General features: G+C 43.2%; 1 protein-coding gene across 1 annotated transcript in view; it reads right to left on the reverse strand.

Moving 5' to 3' along the window:
- Positions 1–26,504, reverse strand: part of sema7a (semaphorin 7A (JohnMiltonHagen blood group)) — a 95,213-nt gene that overhangs the window by 29,065 nt on the left and 39,644 nt on the right. Inside the window, exons 5-8 of the mRNA XM_064990229.1 lie at positions 25,256–25,358; positions 23,321–23,431; positions 18,048–18,190; positions 4,687–4,865 (exon numbers count right to left, since the gene is read on the reverse strand). Of these exons, the coding sequence (XP_064846301.1) occupies positions 4,687–4,865; positions 18,048–18,190; positions 23,321–23,431; positions 25,256–25,358 (536 nt within the window). The remainder of the gene's footprint in view (positions 1–4,686; positions 4,866–18,047; positions 18,191–23,320; positions 23,432–25,255; positions 25,359–26,504) is intronic.

Here is a 26,504-nt window from a genome sequence, read left to right on the forward strand (position 1 = left end):
AACATCCTGCCCCCCCTTCCTTCTCCTTCTCCATTCCCTCTCATAAACATCCTGTCCCCCCCCTTCCTTCTCCTTCTGCATTCCCTCTCATAAACATCCTGCCCCCCCCCCTTTCTTCTCCTTCTCCATTCCCTCTCATAAACATCCTGCCCCCCCTTCCTTCTCCTTCTCCATTCCCTCTCATAAACATCCTGCCCCCTTCCTTCTCCTTCTCCATTCCCTCTCATAAACATCCTGCCCCCTTCCTTCTCCTTCTCCATTCCCTCTCATAAACATCCTGCCCCCCCTTCCTTCTCCTTCTCCATTCCCTCTCATAAACATCCTGCCCCCCCTTCCTTCTCCTTCTCCATTCCCTCTCATAAACATCCTGCCCCCCTTCCTTCTCCTTCTCCATTCCCTCTCATAAACATCCTGCCCCCTTCCTTCTCCTTCTCCATTCCCTCTCATAAACATCCTGCCCCCCGTCCTTCTCCTTCTCCATTCCCTCTCATAAACATCCTGCCCCCTTCCTTCTCCTTCTCCATTCCCTCTCATAAACATCCTGCCCCCCCTTCCTTCTCCTTCTCCATTCCCTCTCATAAACATCCTGTCCCCCCCCCTTCCTTCTCCTTCTGCATTCCCTCTCATAAACATCCTGCCCCCCCCCTTTCTTCTCCTTCTCCATTCCCTCTCATAAACATCCTGCCCCCCCCCTTCCTTCTCCTTCTCCATTCCCTCTCATAAACATCCTGCCCCCCCTTCCTTCTCCTTCTCCATTCCCTCTCATAAACATCCTGCCCCCCTTCCTTCTCCTTCTCCATTCCCTCTCATAAACATCCTGCCCCCTTCCTTCTCCTTCTCCATTCCCTCTCATAAACATCCTGCCCCCTTCCTTCTCCTTCTCCATTCCCTCTCATAAACATCCTGTCTCCCCCTTCCTTCTCCTTCTCCATTCCCTCTCATAAACATCCTGCCCCCCCTTCCTTCTCCTTCTCCATTCCCTCTCATAAACATCCTGTCCCCCCCCTTCCCTCTCCTTCTCCATTCCCTCTCATAAACATCCTGCCCCCCCTTCCTTCTCCTTCTCCATTCCCTCTCATAAACATCCTGCCCCCCCTTCCTTCTCCTTCTCCATTCCCTCTCATAAACATCCTGTCCCCCCCCTTCCTTCTCCTTCTGCATTCCCTCTCATAAACATCCTGCCCCCCCCCCTTTCTTCTCCTTCTCCATTCCCTCTCATAAACATCCTGCCCCCCCCTTCCTTCTCCTTCTCCATTCCCTCTCATAAACATCCTGCCCCCTTCCTTCTCCTTCTCCATTCCCTCTCATAAACATCCTGCCCCCTTCCTTCTCCTTCTCCATTCCCTCTCATAAACATCCTGCCCCCCCTTCCTTCTCCTTCTCCATTCCCTCTCATAAACATCCTGCCCCCCCTTCCTTCTCCTTCTCCATTCCCTCTCATAAACATCCTGCCCCCTTCCTTCTCCTTCTCCATTCCCTCTCATAAACATCCTGCCCCCCTTCCTTCTCCTTCTCCATTCCCTCTCATAAACATCCTGCCCCCTTCCTTCTCCTTCTCCATTCCCTCTCATAAACATCCTGCCCCCTTCCTTCTCCTTCTCCATTCCCTCTCATAAACATCCTGCCCCCCCTTCCTTCTCCTTCTCCATTCCCTCTCATAAACATCCTGTCCCCCCCCTTCCTTCTCCTTCTGCATTCCCTCTCATAAACATCCTGCCCCCCCCCCTTTCTTCTCCTTCTCCATTCCCTCTCATAAACATACTGCCCCCTTCCCTCTCCTTCTCCATTCCCTCTCATAAACATCCTGCCCCCCCTTCCTTCTCCTTCTCCATTCCCTCTCATAAACATCCTGCCCCTTCCTTCTCCTTCTCCATTCCCTCTCATAAACATCCTGCCCCCTTCCCTCTCCTTCTCCATTCCCTCTCATAAACATCCTGCCCCCTTCCCTCTCCTTCTCCATTCCCTCTCATAAACATCCTGCCCCCCTTCCTTCTCCTTCTCCATTCCCTCTCATAAACATCCTGCCCCTTCCCTCTCCTTCTCCATTCCCTCTCATAAACATCCTGCCCCCCCTTCCTTCTCCTTCTCCATTCCCTCTCATAAACATCCTGCCCCCCTTCCCTCTCCTTCTCCATTCCCTCTCATAAACATCCTGCCCCCCCCTTCCTTCTCCTTCTCCATTCCCTCTCATAAACATCCTGCCCCCCCCTTCCTTCTCCTTCTCCATTCCCTCTCATAAACATCCTGCCCCCCTTCCTTCTCCTTCTCCATTCCCTCTCATAAACATCCTGCCCCCCTTCCTTCTCCTTCTCCATTCCCTCTCATAAACATCCTGCCCCCCCTTCCTTCTCCTTCTGCATTCCCTCTCATAAACATCCTGCCCCCCCTTCCTTCTCCTTCTCCATTCCCTCTCATAAACATCCTGCCCCCTTCCTTCTCCTTCTCCATTCCCTCTCATAAACATCCTGCCCCCCCTTCCTTCTCCTTCTCCATTCCCTCTCATAAACATCCTGCCCCCCCCCTTCCCTCTCCTTCTCCATTCCCTCTCATAAACATCCTGCCCCCCCTTCCTTCTCCTTCTCCATTCCCTCTCATAAACATCCTCCCCCTTCCTTCTCCTTCTCCATTCCCTCTCATAAACATCCTCCCCCTTCCTTCTCCTTCTCCATTCCCTCTCATAAACATCCTGCCCCCCTTCTCCTTCTCCATTCCCTCTCATAAACATCCTGCCCCCCCTTCCCTCTCCTTCTCCATTCCCTCTCATAAACATCCTGCCCCCTTCCCTCTCCTTCTCCATTCCCTCTCATAAACATCCTGCCCCCCCTTCCTTCTCCTTCTCCATTCCCTCTCATAAACATCCTGCCCCCCCCTTCCTTCTCCTTCTCCATTCCCTCTCATAAACATCCTGCCCCCCCTTCCTTCTCCTTCTCCATTCCCTCTCATAAACATCCTGCCCCCCTTCCTTCTCCTTCTCCATTCCCTCTCATAAACATCCTGCCCCCCCTTCCCTCTCCTTCTCCATTCCCTCTCATAAACATCCTGCCCCCCCTTTCTTCTCCTTCTCCATTCCCTCTCATAAACATCCTGCCCCCCCTTCCCTCTCCTTCTCCATTCCCTCTCATAAACATCCTGCCCCCCCTTCCTTCTCCTTCTCCATTCCCTCTCATAAACATCCTGCCCCCCCTTCCTTCTCCTTCTCCATTCCCTCTCATAAACATCCTGCCCCCCCTTCCTTCTCCTTCTCCATTCCCTCTCATAAACATCCTGCCCCCCCTTCCTTCTCCTTCTGCATTCCCTCTCATAAACATCCTGCCCCCCCTTCCTTCTCCTTCTCCATTCCCTCTCATAAACATCCTGCCCCCCCTTCCTTCTCCTTCTCCATTCCCTCTCATAAACATCCTGCCCCCCCTTCCTTCTCCTTCTCCATTCCCTCTCATAAACATCCTGCCCCCCCTTCCTTCTCCTTCTCCATTCCCTCTCATAAACATCCTGCCCCCCCTTCCTTCTCCTTCTCCATTCCCTCTCATAAACATCCTGCCCCCCTTCCTTCTCCTTCTCCATTCCCTCTCATAAACATCCTGCCCCCTTCCTTCTCCTTCTCCATTCCCTCTCATAAACATCCTGTCTCCCCCTTCCTTCTTCTTCTCCATTCCCTCTCATAAACATCCTGCCCCCCTTCCTTCTCCTTCTCCATTCCCTCTCATAAACATCCTGCCCCCCCTTCCTTCTCCTTCTCCATTCCCTCTCATAAACATCCTGCCCCCTTCCTTCTCCTTCTCCATTCCCTCTCATAAACATCCTGCCCCCTTCCTTCTCCTTCTCCATTCCCTCTCATAAACATCCTGTCTCCCCCTTCCTTCTCCTTCTCCATTCCCTCTCATAAACATCCTGCCCCCTTCCTTCTCCTTCTCCATTCCCTCTCATAAACATCCTGTCTCCCCCTTCCTTCTCCTTCTCCATTCCCTCTCATAAACATCCTGTCTCCCCCTTCCTTCTCCTTCTCCATTCCCTCTCATAAACATCCTGCCCCCTTCCTTCTCCTTCTCCATTCCCTCTCATAAACATCCTGCCCCCCCTTCCTTCTCCTTCTCCATTCCCTCTCATAAACATCCTGCCCCCCTTCCTTCTCCTTCTCCATTCCCTCTCATAAACATCCTGCCCCCCCCTTCCTTCTCCTTCTCCATTCCCTCTCATAAACATCCTGCCCCCCTTCCCTCTCCTTCTCCATTCCCTCTCATAAACATCCTGCCCCCCCCTTCCTTCTCCTTCTCCATTCCCTCTCATAAACATCCTGCCCCCCTTCTCCTTCTCCATTCCCTCTCATAAACATCCCCGGTCCCCTTACCTCTACCCTGTCTACTCTATCCATGTGGAAGAGGAAGATTATGAAAATCATAATCATTCCAATATGTTAAAATACTTAGAATGAGTGAATAGGGTCACTGACAGTGTTTGATAATGGTCTCCCATCATGATTTTGGGATATCTATACATTTCAGTAATTTATTTACTTTTATATGTTGACTGCTAGCTATTTTTCTCTGTACATGGCGTCATTGAGCGAGCATGGCTATTAATGTCCCCTTTTATCGCTCCAGTGACATTTAGTTAGGAATTTGGGGCATTGGGAGAATGCATATGTACACGAGCTGCTGGGAGATGACAGAGACAGGATCATTTTCTCACCAGCTGCTAGTGAACAGAGCATAGACTCGTGAGTCCCTCCATTCCTCTGCGTGGAGCACGTAGACATCTTGGAGACGGTTAAAGTAGAGCGACTCGTTGGGAATCCCACATACCAGCCGAGCCTTCAGGAACGACGTCCACATGTTCTGCAAGAACCGCTTAGAACCGCCTTCATCCACCTGTAGAATGACATCACCACCATAATCAACATTATCATCATCACCATAATTCTCACCACGATCACCATCATCATTACCACCATCATCATTGCCAACATTATCCTCACCCTCATCATTATCACCATCAACTTCACCATCATCCTCAATACCATCAACCTCATCACCATCATCTTCACCATCATTCTCACCACGACCACCATCATCATCATCACCACCATCATCTTCACCATCATCCTCACCACCATCATCTTCATCATCCTCATTATGCAGCTGCATAATGATGACATCATCACCATCCTCCTCACCACCATCATCCTCATTATGCAGCTGCACAATGATGACATCATCAGAATAAACTTCCTTCATACACCTGCACAATGATGACATCATTGGAACTAAGACACTGAAAAAGAACCAAGCCAAACAAAGGTCTTCATTGTCAACGCTTTTCCACAACTGTGACCCCTTTAATCAGACCAGTAACATACATGGAACCGAGATAGATGTCTCACAGTGGAAGTTGAGTCTTTGAAGGCCGACTGGTGTTCATCTGCACAGACGGTTCTGTCCCTGATTATCCAAACAATAACATACTGTAGATAGAATGTTAGTGGCCCTCAAGATTCACAGGTGGTATGGTTAGCTCTAGCCTACATTACAGCATATACAGTAACGCTAGAAGGGAGGGCCTTGTACTGCAGTAGAATAAACAGACAAGGTGCTGTTACAGCTGTTCTCGGGAATGACTGGAATCTGTGGGATACGAGGGGAGTGTTGGTGCAGATAGATCCAGACAGAACTGTGGTTCAGAACTTGATGAAAAACACTTTTAATCTATCCGGGAATCAGATCAGTAAAATCACTTTTAATCTATCCTGGAATCAGATCAGTAAAATCACTTTTAATCTATCCTTTTTTTATTTTATTTTACCAGGCAAGTCAGTTAAGAACACATTCTTATTTTCACTGACCGCCTGGGAACAGTTACCTGCCTGTTCAGGGGCAGAACGACAGATTTGTACCTTGTCAGCTCGGGGGTTTGAACTCGCAACCTTCTGGTTCCTAGTCCAACGCTCTAACCACTAGGCTACCCTGCCGCCCCTGGAATCAGATCAGTAAAAACACTTGTAATCTATCCGGGAGTCCGATCGGTTAGTGCTGTATAACCATCTCCTGTGGTAGATGTCATGCCCAACTATGCCAGCGTAAAACCAGGATATTTGCATCACAACACTGAAGTGTAAGAGGTCTCCAAATGTTCTAAATGGACAGGATCATTATATATACCACTTGGGTCCTGTTTCTTGTTACGTGTCTGATAATCTACCGTTTATATAGGAGTGGTTAAAACATGATAATAAAGGTCCTCTGAGTATATAAAAAAAAAGTTTGGCAAACCTCCACTGGTATGCCATCCAGCCCTGGAGTTTGGTAAACCTCCACTGGTATGCCATCCAGCCCTGGAGTTTGGTAAACCTCCACTGGTATGCCATCCAGCACTGGAGTTTGGTAAACCTCCACTGGTATGCCATCCAGCCCTGGAGTTTGGTAAACCTCCACTGGTATGCCATCCAGCACTGGAGTTTGGTAAACCTCCACTGGTATGCCATCCAGCACTGGAGTTTGGTAAACCTCCACTGGTATGCCATCCAGCACTGGAGTTTGGTAAACCTCCACTGGTATGCCATCCAGCACTGGAGTTTGGTAAACCTCCACTGGTATGCCATCCAGCACTGGAGTTTGGTAAACCTCCACTGGTATGCCATCCAGCACTGGAGTTTGGTAAACCTCCACTGGTATGCCATCCAGCACTGGAGTTTGGTAAACCTCCACTGGTATGCCATCCAGCACTGGAGTTTGGTAAACCTCCACTGGTATGCCATCCAGCCCTGGAGTTTGGTAAACCTCCACTGGTATGCCATCCAGCCCTGGAGTTTGGTAAACCTCCACTGGTATGCCATCCAGCCCTGGAGTTTGGTAAACCTCCACTGGTATGCCATCCAGCCCTGGAGTTTGGTAAACCTCCACTGGTATGCCATCCAGCCCTGGAGTTGTCCCAGCCTTAAAGGCTTTCATTGCATCAAGAAATTCCTTCTCTGTAATTTGGCCTTCACGTGAGTCTTTCTGAACAGATTTTAAAAAATCCATACAATTAGCTTCGGTTAGTGGAGATGGAGGAGACTGAAACGAGAATATATTCTTAAAGTACTTTATTTCCTCCTTCAAAACATCATTTGGTGAACCATGTGAGACTCCATCATTTGTAACTAGTTTTAATAAAAATGTTTAGCAGCATTTCTATATTGAAGATTGAAAAAGAATTTGGTGCATTTTTCCCCATATTCCATCCAGTTCGCTTTATTTTTATAATCTATTACACTGGATCTTTCTTGAATAAGTTCCTCCATTTCTTTTTGTTTTTCCTCTAACTTAGTATGTGACTCTATGGTACAGTTTTTATTGCTGTCTAACTGTACTGTTAGTCCTTCAATTCCCTTTGTTAATATGGACTCTTTTGATCTAAATTGCTTTTGTTTTATAGATGAGTACTGAATTGCAGGGCCTCTAAAGGCACATTTAAAAGTGTCCCATACAATAAGAGGATCTGCTGTACCTATGTTATGTCTGAAAAAGTCTGTTATAAATTCTTCTGTCCTAGTTAAAAACAATTTATCATCTAGTAGGCTTTGATTCAATTTCCAATATCCTCGCCCACGTGGAAATTCTGTAAGTCATATATATGCCAATTGTGTGATGATCCGACCGCATTCTGTCCCCTATCAACACTTTTTAAACTTTTGGTGCCAGAGAGTATGAGAAAGTAGTCAAGAGGACTAGCTTGATTAAGATGACTAACTTGATTAAGCCTCCGCCATGTATATCTCACTAGGTCAGGGTATTAAACCTCCTCCATGTATATCTCACTAGGTCAGGATATTAAGCCTCCGCCATGTATATCTCACTAGGTCAGGATATTAAACCTCCATGTATATCTCACTAGGTCAGGGTATTAAACCTCCTCCATGTATATCTCACTAGGTCAGGGTATTAAACCTCCTCCATGTATATCTCACTCGGTCAGGGTATTAAACCTCCATATATCCACTAATTCCAATATATTCATGACATTCATGATTTCCTTAAGTGCCTGAGGGTAATAGTTTGTAGTGTGATTTCCTTTCCGGTCCATATAGGTATTTAAGACCGTATTAAAATCTCCCCCTCTCTGAATGTCTGAGTGTGACCCCCCTCCCCATGGGTTACTGCAGCTAGTGTTGCCAGCACTGCCACTGCCGGACCAACCCTGCCAAGCAGGCTCAGAATCTTGAGTGGGCAGTGCTGCCTTCAGGTTCTTGGTCACCTCCCTGACCAAGGCCCTTCTCATCAGATTGCTCAGTTTGGTTCTTTAAAATGTATTCCATTTAAGATGGAGGCCACTGTGTTCTTGGGGACCATCAATGCTGTAGAAATGTTTTAGTACCCTTCCCCAGATCTGTGCCTGGAAACAATCCTGTCTCGGAGCTATGCGGACAAGTCCTTTGACCTCAAGGCTTGGTTTTTGCTCTGACATGCACTGCCAATGGTGGGACCTTATATAGACAGTTGTGTGCCTTTCCAAATCATGTCCAATCAATTGCATTTACCACAGGTGGACTCCAATCAAGTTGTAGAAACATCAAGGATGATCAATGGAAACAGGATGCACCTGAGCTCAATTTTGAGTCTTTATTTATTTTTATTATTATTTTACCTTTATTTTACTAGGCAAGTCAGTTAAGAACAAATTCTTATTTTCAATGACGGCCTAGGAACAGTGGGTTAACTGCCTGTTCAGGGGCAGAACGACAGATTTGTACCTTGTCAGCTCAGGGATTCGAACTTGCAACCTTTCGGTTATGATTCCAATGCTCTAACCACTAGGCTACCCTGCCGCCCCTCATAGCGAAGGGTCTGAATACTTATGTAAATAAGGTATTTCTGTTCCTTATTTTTAATAAATGTGTAAAACATTCCAAAAACCTGTTTTTGCTATGTCAATATGGGGAATTGTCTGTAGGTTGCTGAGGATTTGTATTTACTTAATCAATTTTAGAATAAGGCTGTAACGTAACAAAATGTGGAAATATTCAAGGGGTCTGAACACTTTCCGAAGGCACTGTACATAGACACATTGGCATTACTGAAAGCCAGCGGCATGTCGTTAGTAAAGATTGAATGAAGTAAGGGGCCTAGACAGCTGCCCTGGGGAATTCCTGATTCTACCTGGATTCTGTTGGAGAGGCTTCCATTAAAGAACACCCTCTGTGTTCTGTTAGGCAGGTAACTCTTTATCTACAATATAGCAGGGGGTGTAAAGCCATAACACAAACGTTTTTCCAGCAACAGACTATGATCGATAATGTCAAAAGCCGCACTGATGTTTAACAAATCAGTCCCCACAATCTTTTTTTTATCACTTTCTCTCAGCCAATGATCAGTCATTTGTGTAAGTGCTGTGTTTGTTGAATGTACTTCCTTATAATCGTGCTGGAATTCTGTTGTCAATTTGTTTACTGTAAAATAGCATTGTACAGTGCCTTGCGAAAGTATTCGGCCCCCTTGAACTTTGCGACCTTTTGCCACATTTCAGGCTTCAAACATAAAGATATAAAAATGTATTTTTTTGTGAAGAATCAACAACAAGTGGAACACAATCATGAAGTGGAACGACATTTATTGGATATTTCTAACTTTTTTAACAAATCAAAAACTGAAAAATTGGGCGTGCAAAATTATTCAGCCCCCTTAAGTTAATACTTTGTAGCGCCACCTTTTGCTGCGATTATAGCTGTAAGTCGCTTAGGGTATGTCTCTATCAGTTTTGCACATCGAGAGACTGAAATTTTTTCCCATTCCTCCTTGCAAAACAGCTCGAGCTCAGTGAGGTTGGATGGAGAGCATTGTTGAACAGCAGTTTTCAGTTCTTTACACAGATTCTCGATTGGATTCAGGTCTGGACTTTGACTTGGCCATTCTAACACCTGGATATGTTTATTTTTGAACCATTCCATTGTAGATTTTGCTTTATGTTTTGGATCATTGTCTTGTTGGAAGACAAATCTCCGTCCCAGTCTCAGGTCTTTTGCAGACTCCATCAGGTTTTCTTCCAGAATGGTCCTGTATTTGGCTCCATCCATCTTCCCATCAATTTTAACCATCTTCCCTGTCCCTGCTGAAGAAAAGCAGGCCCAAACCATGATGCTGCCACCACCATGTTTGACAGTGGAGATGGTGTGTTCAGGGTGATGAGCTGTGTTGCTTTTACGCCAAACATAACATTTTGCATCGTTGCCAAAAAGTTCAATTTTGGTTTCATCTGAGCAGAGCACCTTCTTCCACATGTTTGGTGGGTCTCCCAGGTGGCTTGTGGCAAACTTTAAACAACACTTTTTATGGATATCTTTAAGAAATGGCTTTCTTTCTAACAAATCAGTCCCCACAATCTTTATTTTTATCACTTTCTCTCAGCCAATGATCAGTCATTTGTGTAAGTGCTGTGTTTGTTGAATGTACTTCCTTATAATCGTGCTGGAATTCTGTTGTCAATTTGTTTACAGTAAAATAGCATTGTATATGGTCAAACACCATTTTTTCCAGAAGTTTACTAAGGGTTGGTAACAGGCTGATTGGTCGACTATTTGAGCCAGTAACGGGGGGTTTTACTATTCTTAGGTAGCGGAATGACTTTTGCTTCCCTCCAGGCCTGAGGGCCACACACTCTCTCGTAGGCTTATATTGAAAATATGGCAGATAGGAGTGACAATATCATCCGCTATTATCCTCAGTAATTTTCTATCCAACATTTGAAGGGCTGTCCACATACTTTTGTATATATCTAGTGTACCATAGGTACGGTCTCATTTTGTCATGACTAGTGGAGGCATTAACCCAGGATAGTAGGTAGGTCATACATGAACTGGGTCTCAACTGGGTCTCAACTGGGTCTCAACTGGGTCTGAACTGGGTCTGAACTGGGTCTGAACTGGGTCTCAACTGGGTCTGAACTGGGTCTGAACTGGGTCTGAACTGGGTCTGAACTGGGTCTGAACTGGGTCTGAACTGGGTCTGAACTGGGTCTCAACTGGGTCTGAACTGGGTCTGAACTGGGTCTGAACTGCGTCTGAACTGGGTCTGAACTGGGTCTGAACTGGGTCTCAACTGGGTCTGAACTGGGTCTGAACTGGGTCTGAACTGGGTCTGAACTGGGTCTGAACTGCGTCTGAACTGGGTCTCAACTGGGTCTGAACTGGGTCTGAACTGGGTCTGAACTGGGTCTGAACTGCGTCTGAACTGGGTCTCAACTGGGTCTCAACTGGGTCTGAACTGGGTCTGAACTGGGTCTGAACTGGGTCTGAACTGGGTCTGACTGGGTCTGAACTGCGTCTGAACTGGGTCTGAACTGGGTCTGAACTGGGTCTGAACTGCGTCTGAACTGGGTCTGAACTGGGTCTGAACTGGGTCTGACTGGGTCTGAACTGGGTCTGAACTGGGTCTGAACTGCGTCTGAACTGCGTCTGAACTGGGTCTGAACTGGGTCTGAACTGGGTCTGAACTGTGTCTGAACTGGGTCTGAACTGGGTCTGAACTGGGTCTGAACTGCGTCTGAACTGGGTCTGAACTGGGTCTGAACTGGGTCTGACTGGGTCTGAACTGGGTCTGAACTGTGTCTGAACTGGGTCTGAACTGCGTCTGAACTGCGTCTGAACTGGGTCTGAACTGGGTCTGAACTGGGTCTGAACTGCGTCTGAACTGGGTCTGAACTGGGTCTGAACTGGGTCTGAACTGGGTCTGAACTGCGTCTGAACTGGGTCTGAACTGGGTCTCAACTGGGTCTGACTGGGTCTGAACTGGGTCTGAACTGGGTCAGAACTGGGTCTGAACTGGGTCTGAACTGGGTCTGAACTGGGTCTGAACTGGGTCAGAACTGAATGGAAAAAACTGCTAATATACATCTAATCCCACGATCAGGAGCTACAGATAGATCTGGGATCCGAGGTGTTAAAGGTTGAACCCACTGGGTTTAACGTCAGTTCAACGTCTAGTTTTGATTTACATTTGTGAATTCAATGTGAAATCAACAACAACAAAAATTCACATCCAATCGGTTTCCACATTGATTCAGCATCATCCCATTGAATTTTTTGGGTTGAAATGAAACAATGAAACAACAGACCAGTCTAGATCAGCAACCACTGAACTGCATCTGAGCTGGATGGAAAACACTTAACCTGGTCTCTTATGGTCGGTGTCACGTTATAGGAGACGGAAGTCTCAAGTTCTCATAACCTGTCAGTATCAATGACCCTGGTAACATTTTCCATCTCCTCTCCTTCCCCGTTTCAGAGACACTGGCCAAACGCGGTAATAATAGATGTCCTACCGTTTACGAGTCACATGCTACCTAAAAGGTAGAAACAAAAAGACATACTATAGACGGATGGAGAAAAATATCAAACTGAAAACAATATGGGCGTCGTTCTCAGACTAACTCAACTCAGTGAGTTCACCGGTTAAACTTCCTTCCTGCTGACACTTGGTTTTTATCTAATACAACAGGAAACATTACGCACCATGAGAAAACCATTGTTAGCCTTCTGACATCAATGTGAAACATCAAGTAGTCACTAGCAGTGTGTCCTCAATATTTGGGTCCCACTTGAAATGGCATGCAGGCTATGAAGGCTTCATAAAGCCTTTATAAACATGTTACAAATCAGCTATTACTGTATGGCATGCTCTATAAAGGGTTCATAAAGCCGTTCTAAACATGTTACAAATCAGCTATTACTGTATGACATGCTCTATAAAGGGTTCATAAAGCCTTTATAAACATGTTACAAATCAGCTATTACTGTATGGCATGCTCTATAAAGGGTTCATAGAGCCTTTATAAACATGTTACAAATCAGCTATTATTGTATGGCATGCTCTATAAAGGGTTCATAAAGCCTTTATAAACATGTTACAATTCAGCTATTACTGTATGGCATGCTCTATAAAGGGTTCATAAAGCCTTTATAAACATGTTACAAATCAGCTATTACTGTATGGCATGCTCTATAAAGGGTTCATAAAGCCTTTATAAACATGTTACAAATCAGCTATTACTGTATGGCATGCTCTATAAAGGGTTCATAAAGCCTTTATAAACATGTTACAAATCAGCTATTACTGTATGACATGCTCTATAAAGGGTTCATAAAGCCTTCATAAACATGTTACAAATCAGCTATTACTGTATGGCATGCTCTATAAAGGGTTCATAAAGCCTTTATAAACATGTTACAAATCAGCTATTATTGTATGGCATGCTCTATAAAGAGTTCATAAAGCCTTTATAAACATGTTACAAATCAGCTATTACTGTATGGCATGCTCTATAAAGGCTCCATAAATGTTGCATAACTGTGTGATATAGATATACCAATGTCAAAAGTGACATAAACAACTATGTAAAAAATGACAAAAACCTGTGCTTTATAAAGGGTGGCATAAGCAATGTTTAATAAAGGCCTTGTAAATTATATTAAATTGAGGGTTCACAAAGCATTCATAACCCTGTCATGCATCTTGGTAGAGCATTTCAACACCAGGATAGTGGGTTCAATTCCCGGGACCACTCATACGTACAAATGTATTCCGTGACTGTAGGTCGCTTTGGCTCAAAGTATGTGCTTAATTGGTTTCTGTAAATTGTATATATTATATTACTGTAAAAAAAATAATCTAGGATGGTCCAGTTTCTTTCCCTCTTTGCATTGTCAATATTGGACCTGACCTCAACTTTACCCAGCATGCTGTGCTGCAGGACTCTACAGTGGTCATGCACAACAAAAAAACGTTGTCATTTTAAAATCAGTTTGAATTGTTTTGCCATGTAAATAGCCCTTTTCAGTAGAGCTCAAAGCATGCCATTCCATGAGCGCAGCATTTATTTTTCAACACGAGGCTACTGTTTTCATATCTCATACAGCACAGCCCTGCTGACGACATGAAAGGCAAGCTTTGCCTTCAGGTTTTCAATTTCTTCTGTCAATAAAATAACTTAATGAACAAAGAACGGTATTTGAGTCTGGAACAGCATTGTTTTCTTCCAACTATCTTGACCTTCTAAGGCATGTCTCAATCTAACAGACTGTCTCAATCTAAAGGACTGTCTCTATCCAAACATATAAGAGACTGTCTCAATCTAAAGGACTGTCTCTATCCCACTATCTAACAGACTGTCTCTATCTAACAGACTGTCTCTATCCCACTATCTAACAGACTGTCTCTATCCCACTATCTAACAGACTGTCTCTATCTAACAGACTGTCTCTATCCCATCATCTAACAGACTGTCTCTATCTAACAGACTCTCTCTATCTAACAGACTGTCTCTATCTAACAGACTGTCTCTATCTAACAGACTGTCTCTATCCCATCATCTAACAGACTGTCTCTATCTAACAGACTGTCTCTATCCCACTATCTAACAGACTGTCTCTATCTAACAGACTGTCTCTATCCCATCATCTAACAGACTGTCTCTATCTAACAGACTGTCTCTATCTAACAGACTGTCTCTATCTAACAGACTGTCTCTATCCCATCATCTAACAGACTGTCTCTATCTCATCATCTAACAGACTGTCTCTATCTAACAGACTGTCTCTATCCCATCATCTAACAGACTGTCTCTATCTAACAGACTGTCTCAATCTAACAGACTGTCTCAATCTAACAGACTGTCTCAATCTAACGGACTGTCTCTATCCAACCATATAAGAGACTGACTCAATCTAAAGGACTGTCTCTATCCCACTATCTAACAGACTGTCTCTATCTAACAGACTGTCTCTATCTAACAGACTGTCTCTATCTAACAGACTGTCTCTATCTAACAGACTGTCTCTATCCCATTATCTAACAGACTGTCTCTATCTAACAGACTGTCTCTATCCCACTATCTAACAGACTGTCTCTATCTAACAGACTGTCTCTATCCAACTATCTAACAGACTGTCTCTATCTAACAGACTGTCTCTATCCCATTATCTAACAGACTGTCTCTATCTAACAGACTGTCTCTATCCCACTATCTAACAGACTGTCTCTATCTAACAGACTGTCTCTATCCCACTATCTAACAGACTGTCTCTATCTAACAGACTGTCTCTATCTAACGGACTGTCTCTATCTAACAGACTGTCTCTATCTAACAGACTGTCTCTATCTAACAGACTGTCTCTATCCCACTATCTAACAGACTGTCTCTATCTAACAGACTGTCTCTATCTAACAGACTGTCTCTATCCCACTATCTAACAGACTGTCTCTATCTAACAGACTGTCTCTATCTAACAGACTGTCTCTATCCCACCATCTAACAGACTGTCTCTATCTAACAGACTGTCTCTATCTAACAGACTGTCTCTATCTAACAGACTGTCTCTATCTAACGGACTGTCTCTATCTAACAGACTGTCTCTATCTAACAGACTGTCTCTATCTAACAGACTGTCTCTATCTAACAGACTGTCTCTATCCCACTATCTAACAGACTGTCTCTATCTAACAGACTGTCTCTATCCCACCATCTAACAGACTGTCTCTATCTAACAGACTGTCTCTATCTAACAGACTGTCTCTATCCCACTATCTAACAGACTGTCTCTATCTAACAGACTGTCTCTATCTAACAGACTGTCTCTATCTAACAGACTGTCTCTATCCCACTATCTAACAGACTGTCTCTATCTAACAGACTGTCTCTATCTAACAGACTGTCTCTATCCCACTATCTAACAGACTGTCTCTATCTAACAGACTGTCTCTATCTAACAGACTGTCTCTATCTAACAGACTGTCTCTATCTAACAGACTGTCTCTATCCCACCATCTAACAGACTGTCTCTATCTAACAGACTGTCTCTATCCCACTATCTAACAGACTGTCTCTATCCCACTATCTAACAGACTGTCTCTATCTAACAGACTGTCTCTATCTAACAGACTGTCTCTATCTAACAGACTGTCTCTATCTAACAGACTGTCTCTATCTAACAGACTGTCTCTATCCCACTATCTAACAGACTGTCTCTATCTAACAGACTGTCTCTATCCCACCATCTAACAGACTGTCTCTATCTAACAGACTGTCTCTATCTAACAGACTGTCTCTATCTAACAGACTGTCTCTATCCCACTATCTAACAGACTGTCTCTATCTAACAGACTGTCTCTATCCCACTATCTAACAGACTGTCTCTATCCCACTATCTAACAGACTGTCTCTATCTAACAGACTGTCTCTATCTAACAGACTGTCTCTATCCCATTATCTAACAGACTCTCTCTATCTAACAGACTGTCTCTATCTAACAGACTGTCTCTATCTAACAGACTGTCTCTATCCAACTATCTAACAGACTGTCTCTATCTAACAGACTGTCTCTATCCAACTATCTAACAGACTGTCTCTATCTAACAGACTGTCTCTATCCCACCATCTAACAGACTGTCTCTATCTAACAGACTGTCTCTATCCCACTATCTAACAGACTGTCTCTATCTAACAGACTGTCTCTATCTAACAGACTGTCTCTATCCCACTATCTAACAGACTGTCTCTATCCCACTATCTAACAGACTGTCTCTATCTAACAGACTGTCTCTATCTAACAGACTGTCTCTATCTAACGGACTGTCTCTATCTAACAGACTGTCTCTATCTAACAGACTGTCTCTATCTAACAGACTGTCTCTATCCCACTATCTAACAGACTGTCTCTATCTAACAGACTGTCTCTATCTAACAGACTGTCTCTATCCCACTATCTAACAGACTGTCTCTATCTAACAGACTGTCTCTATCCCATTATCTAACAGACTGTCTCTATCCCATTATCTAACAGACTGTCTCTATCTAACAGACTGTCTCTATCTAACTGACTGTCTCTATCTAACAGACTGTCTCTATCTAACAGACTGTCTCTATCTAACAGACTGTCTCTATCTAACAGACTGTCTCTATCTAAAGGACTGTCTCTATCCCACTATCGAACAGACTGTCTCTATCTAACAGACTGTCTCTATCTAACAGACTGTCTCTATCCCACCATCTAACAGACTGTCTCTATCTAACAGACTGTCTCCATCTAACAGACTGTCTCTATCCCACTATCTAACAGACTGTCTCTATTCCACCATCTAACAGACTGTCTCTATCTAACAGACTGTCTCTATCTAACAGACTGTCTCTATCCCACTATCTAACAGACTGTCTCTATCTAACAGACTGTCTCTATCTAACAGACTGTCTCTATCCCACCATCTAACAGACTGTCTCTATCTAACAGACTGTCTCTATCTAACAGACTGTCTCTATCCCACCATCTAACAGACTGTCTCTATCTAACAGACTGTCTCTATCTAACAGACTGTCTCTATCTAACGGACTGTCTCTATCCCACCATCTAACAGACTGTCTCTATCTAACAGACTGTCTCTATCCCATCATCTAACAGACTGTCTCTATCTAACAGACTGTCTCTATCCCACCATCTAAAGGACTGTCTCTATCCCATTATCTAACAGACTGTCTCTATCTAACAGACTGTCTCTATCCCACTATCTAACAGACTGTCTCTATCTAAAAGACTGTCTCTATCCCACCATCTAACAGACTGTCTCTATCTAACAGATTGTCTCTATCTAACAGACTGTCTCTATCTAACAGACTGTCTCTATCTAACAGACTGTCTCTATCCCACTATCTAACAGATTGTCTCTATCCCACTATCTAACGGACTGTCTCTATCTAACAGACTGTCTCTATCTAACAGACTGTCTCTATCTAACAGACTGTCTCTATCCCATCATCTAACAGACTGTCTCTATCTCATCATCTAACAGACTGTCTCTATCTAACAGACTGTCTCTATCCCATCATCTAACAGATTGTCTCTATCTAACAGACTGTCTCTATCTAACAGACTCTCTCTATCTAACAGACTGTCTCTATCCCACTATCTAACAGACTGTCTCTATCTAACAGACTGTCTCTATCTAACAGACTGTCTCTATCCCATCATCTAACAGACTGTCTCTATCTAACAGACTGTCTCTATCTAACAGACTGTCTCTATTCCACCATCTTACCTTACAGACTTGTGCTACTCTAGAGATCCAGGGATCAGCTTCAGGGCTGCTGTCAGAGTTCTTCTCCCTGAAGAAGATATATATCTTCTCCTTGTCCGGCTCCTCCCTACGTCTCACCCAGCAGGCGGAGATGAACGTGGGCTCTGGGAGGACAGGGAATATTAATCAATTAACCCATTCTTCTATAAAACACTCCAGTTATCATTTACAGTGTTCTTCTACCTATCTAACGATTGCACAATCATTTTTGCCAACAAAATTAACGAGAAACAAACATGTCGCATCTCATCACAGAACACATGGGTGTATCAGTGAAACAACAGAACACATGAGTGTATCAGTTTATCAACAGAACACATGGGTGTATCAGTGAAACAACAGAACACATGGGTGTATCAGTGAAACAACAGAACACATGGGTGTATCAGTGAAACAACAGAACACATGGGTGTATCAGTTTATCAACAGAACACATGGGTGTATCAGTGAAACAACAGAACACATGGGTGTATCAGTGAAAGAGCAGAACAAATGGGTGTATCAGTTCGTCAACAGAACACATGGGTGTATCAGTTTATCAACAGAACACATGGGTGTATCAGTGAAACAACAGAACACATGGGTGTATCAGTTCGTCAACAGAACACATGGGTGTATCAGTTTATCAACAGAACACATGGGTGTATCAGTTTATCAACAGAACACATGGGTGTATCAGTTTATCAACAGAACACATGGGTGTATCAGTTCATCAACAGAACACATGGGTGTATCAGTTTATCAACAGAACACATGGGTGTATCAGTGAAACAACAGAACACATGGGTGTATCAGTTTATCAACAGAACACATGGGTGTATCAGTTTATCAACAGAACACATGGGTGTATCAGTGAAAGAGCAGAACAAATGGGTGTATCAGTTCGTCAACAGAACACATGGGTGTATCAGTTTATCAACAGAACACATGGGTGTATCAGTGAAAGAGCAGAACACATGGGTGTGTCAGTGAAAGAGCAGAACACATGGGTTTATCAGTTTATCAACAGAACACATGGGTGTATCAGTTTATCAACAGAACACATGGGTGTATCAGTTCATCAACAGAACACATGGGTGTATCAGTTTATCAACAGAACACATGGGTGTATCAGTGAAACCACAGAACACATGAGTTTATCAGTGAAACAACAGAACACTTGTGTATCAGTTTATCAACAGAACACGTGGGTGTATCAGTTCATCAACAGAACACATGGGTGTATCAGTTCATCAACAGAACACATGGGTGTATCAGTTTATCAACAGAACACATGGGTGTATCAGTGAAATCACAGAACACATGAGTTTATCAGTGAAACAACAGAACACTTGTGTATCAGTTTATCAACAGAACACATGGGTGTATCAGTTCATCAACAGAACACATGGGTGTATCAGTGAAACAACAGAACACACGTGTGTATCAGTTTATCAACAGAACACATGGGTGTATCAGTGAAAGAGCAGAACACATGGGTGTATCAGTTCATCAACAGAACACATGGGTGTATCAGTTCATCAACAGAACACATGGGTGTATCAGTTCATCAACAGAACACATGGGTGTATCAGTTCATCAACAGAACACATGGGTGTATTAGTGAAACAACAGAACACATGGGTGTATCAGTTTATCAACAGAACACATGGGTGTATCAGTGAAACAACAGAACACATGGGTGTATCAGTTCATCAACAGAACACGTGGGTGTATCAGTTCGTCAACAGAACACATGGGTGTATCAGTTCATCAACAGAACACATGGGTGTATCAGTGAAACAACAGAACACATGGGTGTATCAGTGAAACAACAGAACACATGGGTGTATCAGTGAAACAACAGAACACATGGGTGTATCAGTGAAAGAGCAGAACACATGGGTGTATCAGTGAAACAACAGAACACATGGGTGTATCAGTGAAACAACAGAACACATGGGTGTATCAGTGAAAGAGCAGAACAAATGGGTGTATCAGTTTATCAACAGAACACATGGGTGTATCAGTTTATCAACAGAACACGTGTGTATCAGTAAAACAACAGAACACGTGGGTGTATCAGTGAAAGAGCAGAACACATGGGTGTATCAGTGAAACAACAGAACACATGGGTGTATCAGTGAAACAACAGAACACATGGGTGTATCAGTTTATCAACAGAACACATGGGTGTATCAGTGAAACAACAGAACACATGGGTTTATCAGTGAAACAACAGAACACATGGGTGTATCAGTGAAACAACAGAACACACGTGTGTATCAGTTTATCAACAGAACACATGGGTGTATCAGTGAAAGAGCAGAACACATGGGTGTGTCAGTGAAAGAGCAGAACACATGGGTTTATCAGTGAAACAACAGAACACATGGGTGTATCAACAGAACACATGGGTGTATCAGTGAATCAACAGAACACATGGGTGTGTTATTGAAAGAGCAGAACACATGGGTTTATCAGTGAAACAACAGAACACATGGGTGTATCAACAGAACACATGGGTGTATCAGTGAAACAACAGAACACATGGGTGTATCAGTGAAACAACAGAACACATGGGTGTATCAACAGAACACATGGGTGTATCAGTGAAACAACAGAACACATGGGTGTATCAGTGAAACAACATAAAGTACTAACACAGAGGAACCCTGAGAGAGTTCCATCCAAACTACAGTGACCCCTCTTCCATGATTAACAGCCACAGAGCCAAGTCTGCCGCCTTAAATCATGACGTAGCTGGTAGCCGTGGCCTGGCAGCTATGCTGATACGCAGAAGAGTAGACGGAAAGATAAGGATTTCACTAATGAAGCTGTGATCGCTGATGCCAGACTGAGAATGAGACAGCGTCCCAAAAGCCACCCTTTCTCCTACACAGTACTTTTGACCAGGGCTCTAGTCTAAAAAAGTGAACCATATTGAGAATAAGGTGCCATTTGATCGGCTATGAAAAGCCACCTGACATTTACTCCTGAGGTGCTGACCTGCTGCACCCTCGACAACTACTGGTATTATTATTATCTGACCCTGCTGGTCATCTATGAACATTTGAACAACTCGAAGAACGATCTGCCCTTAATGGCCATGTTCTGTTATGTTAATCTTAATCTTATAATCTCCACCCGGCACAGCCAGAAGAGGACTGGCCACCCCTCAGAGCTTAGTTCCTCTCTAGGTTTCTTACAAGGTTCCTGCCTTCATAGGGCTTTTTTCCCGAGCCACGGTGCTTCTACATCTGCATTGCTTGCTGTTTGGGGTTTTAGGCTGGGTTTCTGTATAGCACTTTGAGATATCAGTTGATGTAAAAAAGGGCTTTGAAAAATATTTGATATGGGGTGCACCCAGAGTCTAAACTAAGTGCCAGGTCAGGGAAAGTTTCCTTCATGTTGACATCATCACATTAAAAAATGATCTATTAATACATCATCAAATGTATACATTAACACATTGGTGCATTATCACAAACTTCTTTGGGATCGGTGTCCCGTCCACGGGGCAGTTGAGCTAACGTAGGCATTTGCGATTAGCATGAGGTTGTAAGTAACAAGAACATTTCCCAGGACATAGATATATCTGATATTAGCAGAAAGCTTCAATTCTTGTTAATCTAACTACACTGTCCAATTTACAGTAGCTATTACAGTGAAATAATACCATGCTATTGTTTGAGGAGAGTGCACAATTTTGAACAAGTTATTAATAAACAAATTAGGCACATTTGGGCAGTCTTGATATAGCATTTCTAACAGAAATGCAATGGTTCATTGGATCAGTCTAAAACTTTGCACATACACTGCAAAATAAAAATTGTAGCTGGGCTTGAAAAATACATTATGGCATTTCTCTTGCATTTCAAAGATGATGGTACGGCAAAAAAATACAAAATAAATGGTTGCTTTTTTTCGTTGCATTATCTTTTACCAGATCTATTGTGTTATATTCTCCTACATTCCTTTCACATTTTCACAAACCTCAAAGTGTTTCCCTTCAAATGGTACCAAGAATATGCAAATCCTTGCTTCAGGTCCTGAGTTACAGGCAGTTAGATTATCTACATTATCACATCAATACATGATAAATAAATACATCATCACATTGATACATTATCAAATGTGTGCAATAACACATTGGTGCATTATCACAGTAATACATAAACTAGTAATACATTATCACATCAATACATGATATATAAATGAAACATCACAGTTATACATTATCACATCAATACATTATATAGTAATACATCACATTGATACATTATCAAATCAATACATGGTATATTACTACATCATCACATGAATACATTATCACCTCAATACATTATATATTAAAACATTACCACATTAATACATCACATTAATACATTATTACATCAACACATTATATATTAATACACCATCACGTTAATAAAGTATTACATCAATACATTATATAGTTATACATAATCACATTAATACATGCTATATTAATACATTATCGTCACATGAATACATTATCACATCACTGCACGATATATTAATACATCATCATGTTAATACATTATCACATTAATGAATGATATTATCACAGTATATAGTAATACATCACATTAATACATTATCACATCAACACATATATTAATATATTATCACTTCAATACATTATATAGTACAATATTATCACATTAATACATTATCACATCAATACATCAAATATTAATACACCGTCAGATTAATACAGTATCACATCAATACATTATACAGAAACACATTATCACATTAATACAATATATATTAATACATTATCACCGCAATACATTATATGGTACAATATTATCACATTAATACATTATCACATCAATACATTAAATATTAATACACCGTCACATTAATACAGTATCACATCAATACATTATATATTAATACATTATCACCTCAATACATTATATAGTACAATATTATCACATTAATACATTATCCCATCAATACATTAAATATTAATACACCGCCACATTAATACAGTATCACATCAATACATTATACAGTAACACATTATCACATTAACACATTATCACATTATCACATTAATACATTACATATTAATACACCATCACATTAATACAGTATCACATTAACACATTGTCACATTAATACATTATCACATTAACACATTATCACATCAATACATTACATATTAATACACCATCACATTAATACATTATCACATTAATACATTATCTCTCTTTACATACCGGTCACCCACTTGTCATACATCCATACATTGGTTCTGCTGCCAGCTTTCCTTCTGAACTGTAATGCGCTCCCATCGCTATATAAAGGAGCTGCAGCATATAGGTCCCCCTCTAAAAGAACAGAACCCACGTTACAACAAGGAAGCAAAGATATTCAATAATTCATTGATTCCTAGTAAAAAATAGACACATTTTATAGGGTATTTCTACTGAGACACACACAGACACACAGAGGTTCACAGACACACACAGAGAGACACACAGAGGCTCACAGACACACACAGAGAGACACACAGAGACATTCAATAATTCATTGCATTTTTGTGAAAACGTACGTATTCAACGCCAAGGGATCTGATTGACCAACCTTTGGACTACATGACCAAAGGTATGTGGACACCTGCTCGTCAAACATCTCATTCCAATTCAAAATCATGGGCATTAATGTGTAGTTGGTCCCTCCCTTTGCTGCTATAACAGCCTCCACTCTTCTGGGAAGGCTTTCCACTAGATGTTGGAACATTGCTGCTATAACAGCCTCCACTCTTCTGGGAAGGCTTTCCACTAGATGTTGGAACATTGCTGCTATAACAGCCTCCACTCTTCTGGGAAGGCTTTCCACTAAATGTTGGAACATTGCTGCTATAACAGCCTCCACTCTTCTGGGAAGGCTTTCTACTAGATGTTGGAACATTGCTGCTATAACAGCCTCCACTCTTCTGGGAAGGCTTTCCACTAGATGTTGGAACATTGCTGCTATAACAGCCTCCACTCTTCTGGGAAGGCTTTCTACTAGATGTTGGAACATTGTTGAGGGGACTTGCTTTTATTCAGCCACAACAGCATTAGTGAGGTCGGGACACTGATGTTTGGCGGTTTGGCCTGGCTCGCAGTCAGCATTTCAATTCATCCCAAAGGTGTTTGATGTGGTTGAGGTCAGGGCTCAGTGTAGGCAGGTCCACACTGATCTCGACAAACCATTTCTGTATGGACCTGGCTTTGTGCACGGGGGCATTGTCATACTGAAACAGGAAAGGGCCTTCCCCAAACTGTTGCCACAAAGTGGGAAGTACAGAATTGTCTACAAGGTCATTGTACGCTGTAGATTTCCCTTCACTGGAACTAAGGGGCCCGAACCATGAAAAACAGCTGCAGACCATTATTCCTCCACCAAACTTTATAGTTGGCACTATACATTGGGACAGGTAGCGTTCCCCTGGCATCCGCCAAACCCAGATTCATCCGTTGGACTGCCAGATGGTAAAGTGTGATTCATTACTCCAGAGAACGCGTTTCCACTGCTCCAGAGTCCAATGGTGGTGAGCTTTACACCACTCCAGCATTGCACATGGTGATTTTAGGTTTGTGTTCGGCTGCTCGGCCATGGAAACCCATTTCATGAAGCTCCAGACTAACAATTATTGTGCTGACGTTGCTTCCAGAGGCAGTTTGGAACTCTGTAGTTGCAACCGAGGACAGACGATCTTTACACACTACGGGCTTCAGCACCCGTGGGTCCCGTTCCGTGAGCTTGTGTGGTCTACGACTTCGCAGCTGAGCCGTTGTTGCTCCTAGACGTTTCCACTTCACAATAACAACACTTACAGTTGACAGGGGGGCAGCTCCAGCAGGGCAGAAATGTGACGAAATGACTTGTTGGAAAAGTGGGATCCTATGACGGTGCCACGTTGAAAGTCACTGAGCTCTTCAGTAAGGCCATTCTACTGCCAATGTTTACCTATGGAGATTGCATGGCTGTGTGCTTGATTTTATAAACCTGTCAACAACGGATGTGGCTGAAATAGCTAAATCCACTCATTTGAAGAGGTGTCCACATACTTTTGTATATATAGTGTGTTATCTGCCACTGAACCACTGAACGTTAAGTTTGTACTGTAGGGAAGACAACAGTCGACAGCTATGTGCTCAACATACCTACAGTGAGGGAGAGTGCATTCTGGGAGTAAACGTAAGGAGAGAGTCCAGTGCCTTCGTAACTCTCCACAATCTCAAGTGTGTGATTGGGCATCTGAGAATACTGTGGCATAAACACAGGAAAAACACTCATCAACACAGGAACCGAAGATCACAGTGGGTGACTCACAAATGGCACCCTATTCCCTATGTAGTGGACCTAGTCTTGGACTGGTAGCCATCAGGTAGCCTAGTGGTTGGAGTGTTGGACTAGTAGCCAGCAGGTAGCCTAGTGGTTAGAGTGTTGACTAGTAGCCAGCAGTTAGCCTAGTGCTTGGACTGTTGGACCAGTAGCCAGCAGTTAGCCTAGTGGTTAGAGTGTTGGACTAGTAGCCAGCAGGTAGCCTAGTGGTTAGAGTGTTGGACTAGTAGCCAGCAGGTAGCCTAGTGGTTAGAGTGCTGGACTAGTAGCCAGCAGGTAGCCTAGTGGTTAGAGTGTTGGACTAGTAGCCAGCAGGTAGCCTAGTGGTTGGACTGTTGGACTAGTAGCCAGCAGTTAGCCTAGTGGTTGGAGTGTTGGACTAGTAGCCAGCAGGTAGCCTAGTGGTTAGAGTGCTGGACTAGTAGCCAATAGGTAGCCTAGTGGTTGGACTGTTGGACTAGTAGCCAGCAGTTAACCTAGTGGTTGGAGTGTTGGACTAGTAGCCAGCAGTTAACCTAGTGGTTGGAGTGTTGGACTGGTAGCCATCAGGTAGCCTAGTGGTCAGAGTGTTGGACTGGTAGCCATCAGGTAGCCTAATGGTTAGAGTGTTGGACTGGTAGCCATCAGGTAGCCTAGTGGTTAGAGTGTTGGACTGGTAGCCATCAGGTAGCCTAGTGGTTAGAGTGTTGGACTAGTAGCCAGCAGGTAGCCTAGTGGTTAGAGTGTTGGACTAGTAGCCAGCAAGTAGCCTAGTGGTTAGAGTGTTGGACTAGTAGCCAGCAGGTAGCCTAGTGGTTAGAGTGTTGGACTAGTAGCCAGCAGGTAGCCTTTTTAAAATAATTTTGACCAGGGTCATAGGGAATAGGGGGGCATTTGGGACATGAAAACATATGTTGGAACATATCAAATCATACTTTATTTGTCACATGTGCCGAATACAACAAGTGTAGGCTTTACCGTGAAACGATGAATACAACAAGTGTAGACTTTACCGTGAAATGATGAATACAACATGTGAAATGCTTACAAGGCCTTAACCAACAGGTGTAGACCTCACAGTGAAATGCT

This window comes from Oncorhynchus masou, chromosome 15 (genome assembly GCF_036934945.1).
Source record: "Oncorhynchus masou masou isolate Uvic2021 chromosome 15, UVic_Omas_1.1, whole genome shotgun sequence".
Classification (NCBI taxonomy): domain Eukaryota; kingdom Metazoa; phylum Chordata; class Actinopteri; order Salmoniformes; family Salmonidae; genus Oncorhynchus; species Oncorhynchus masou.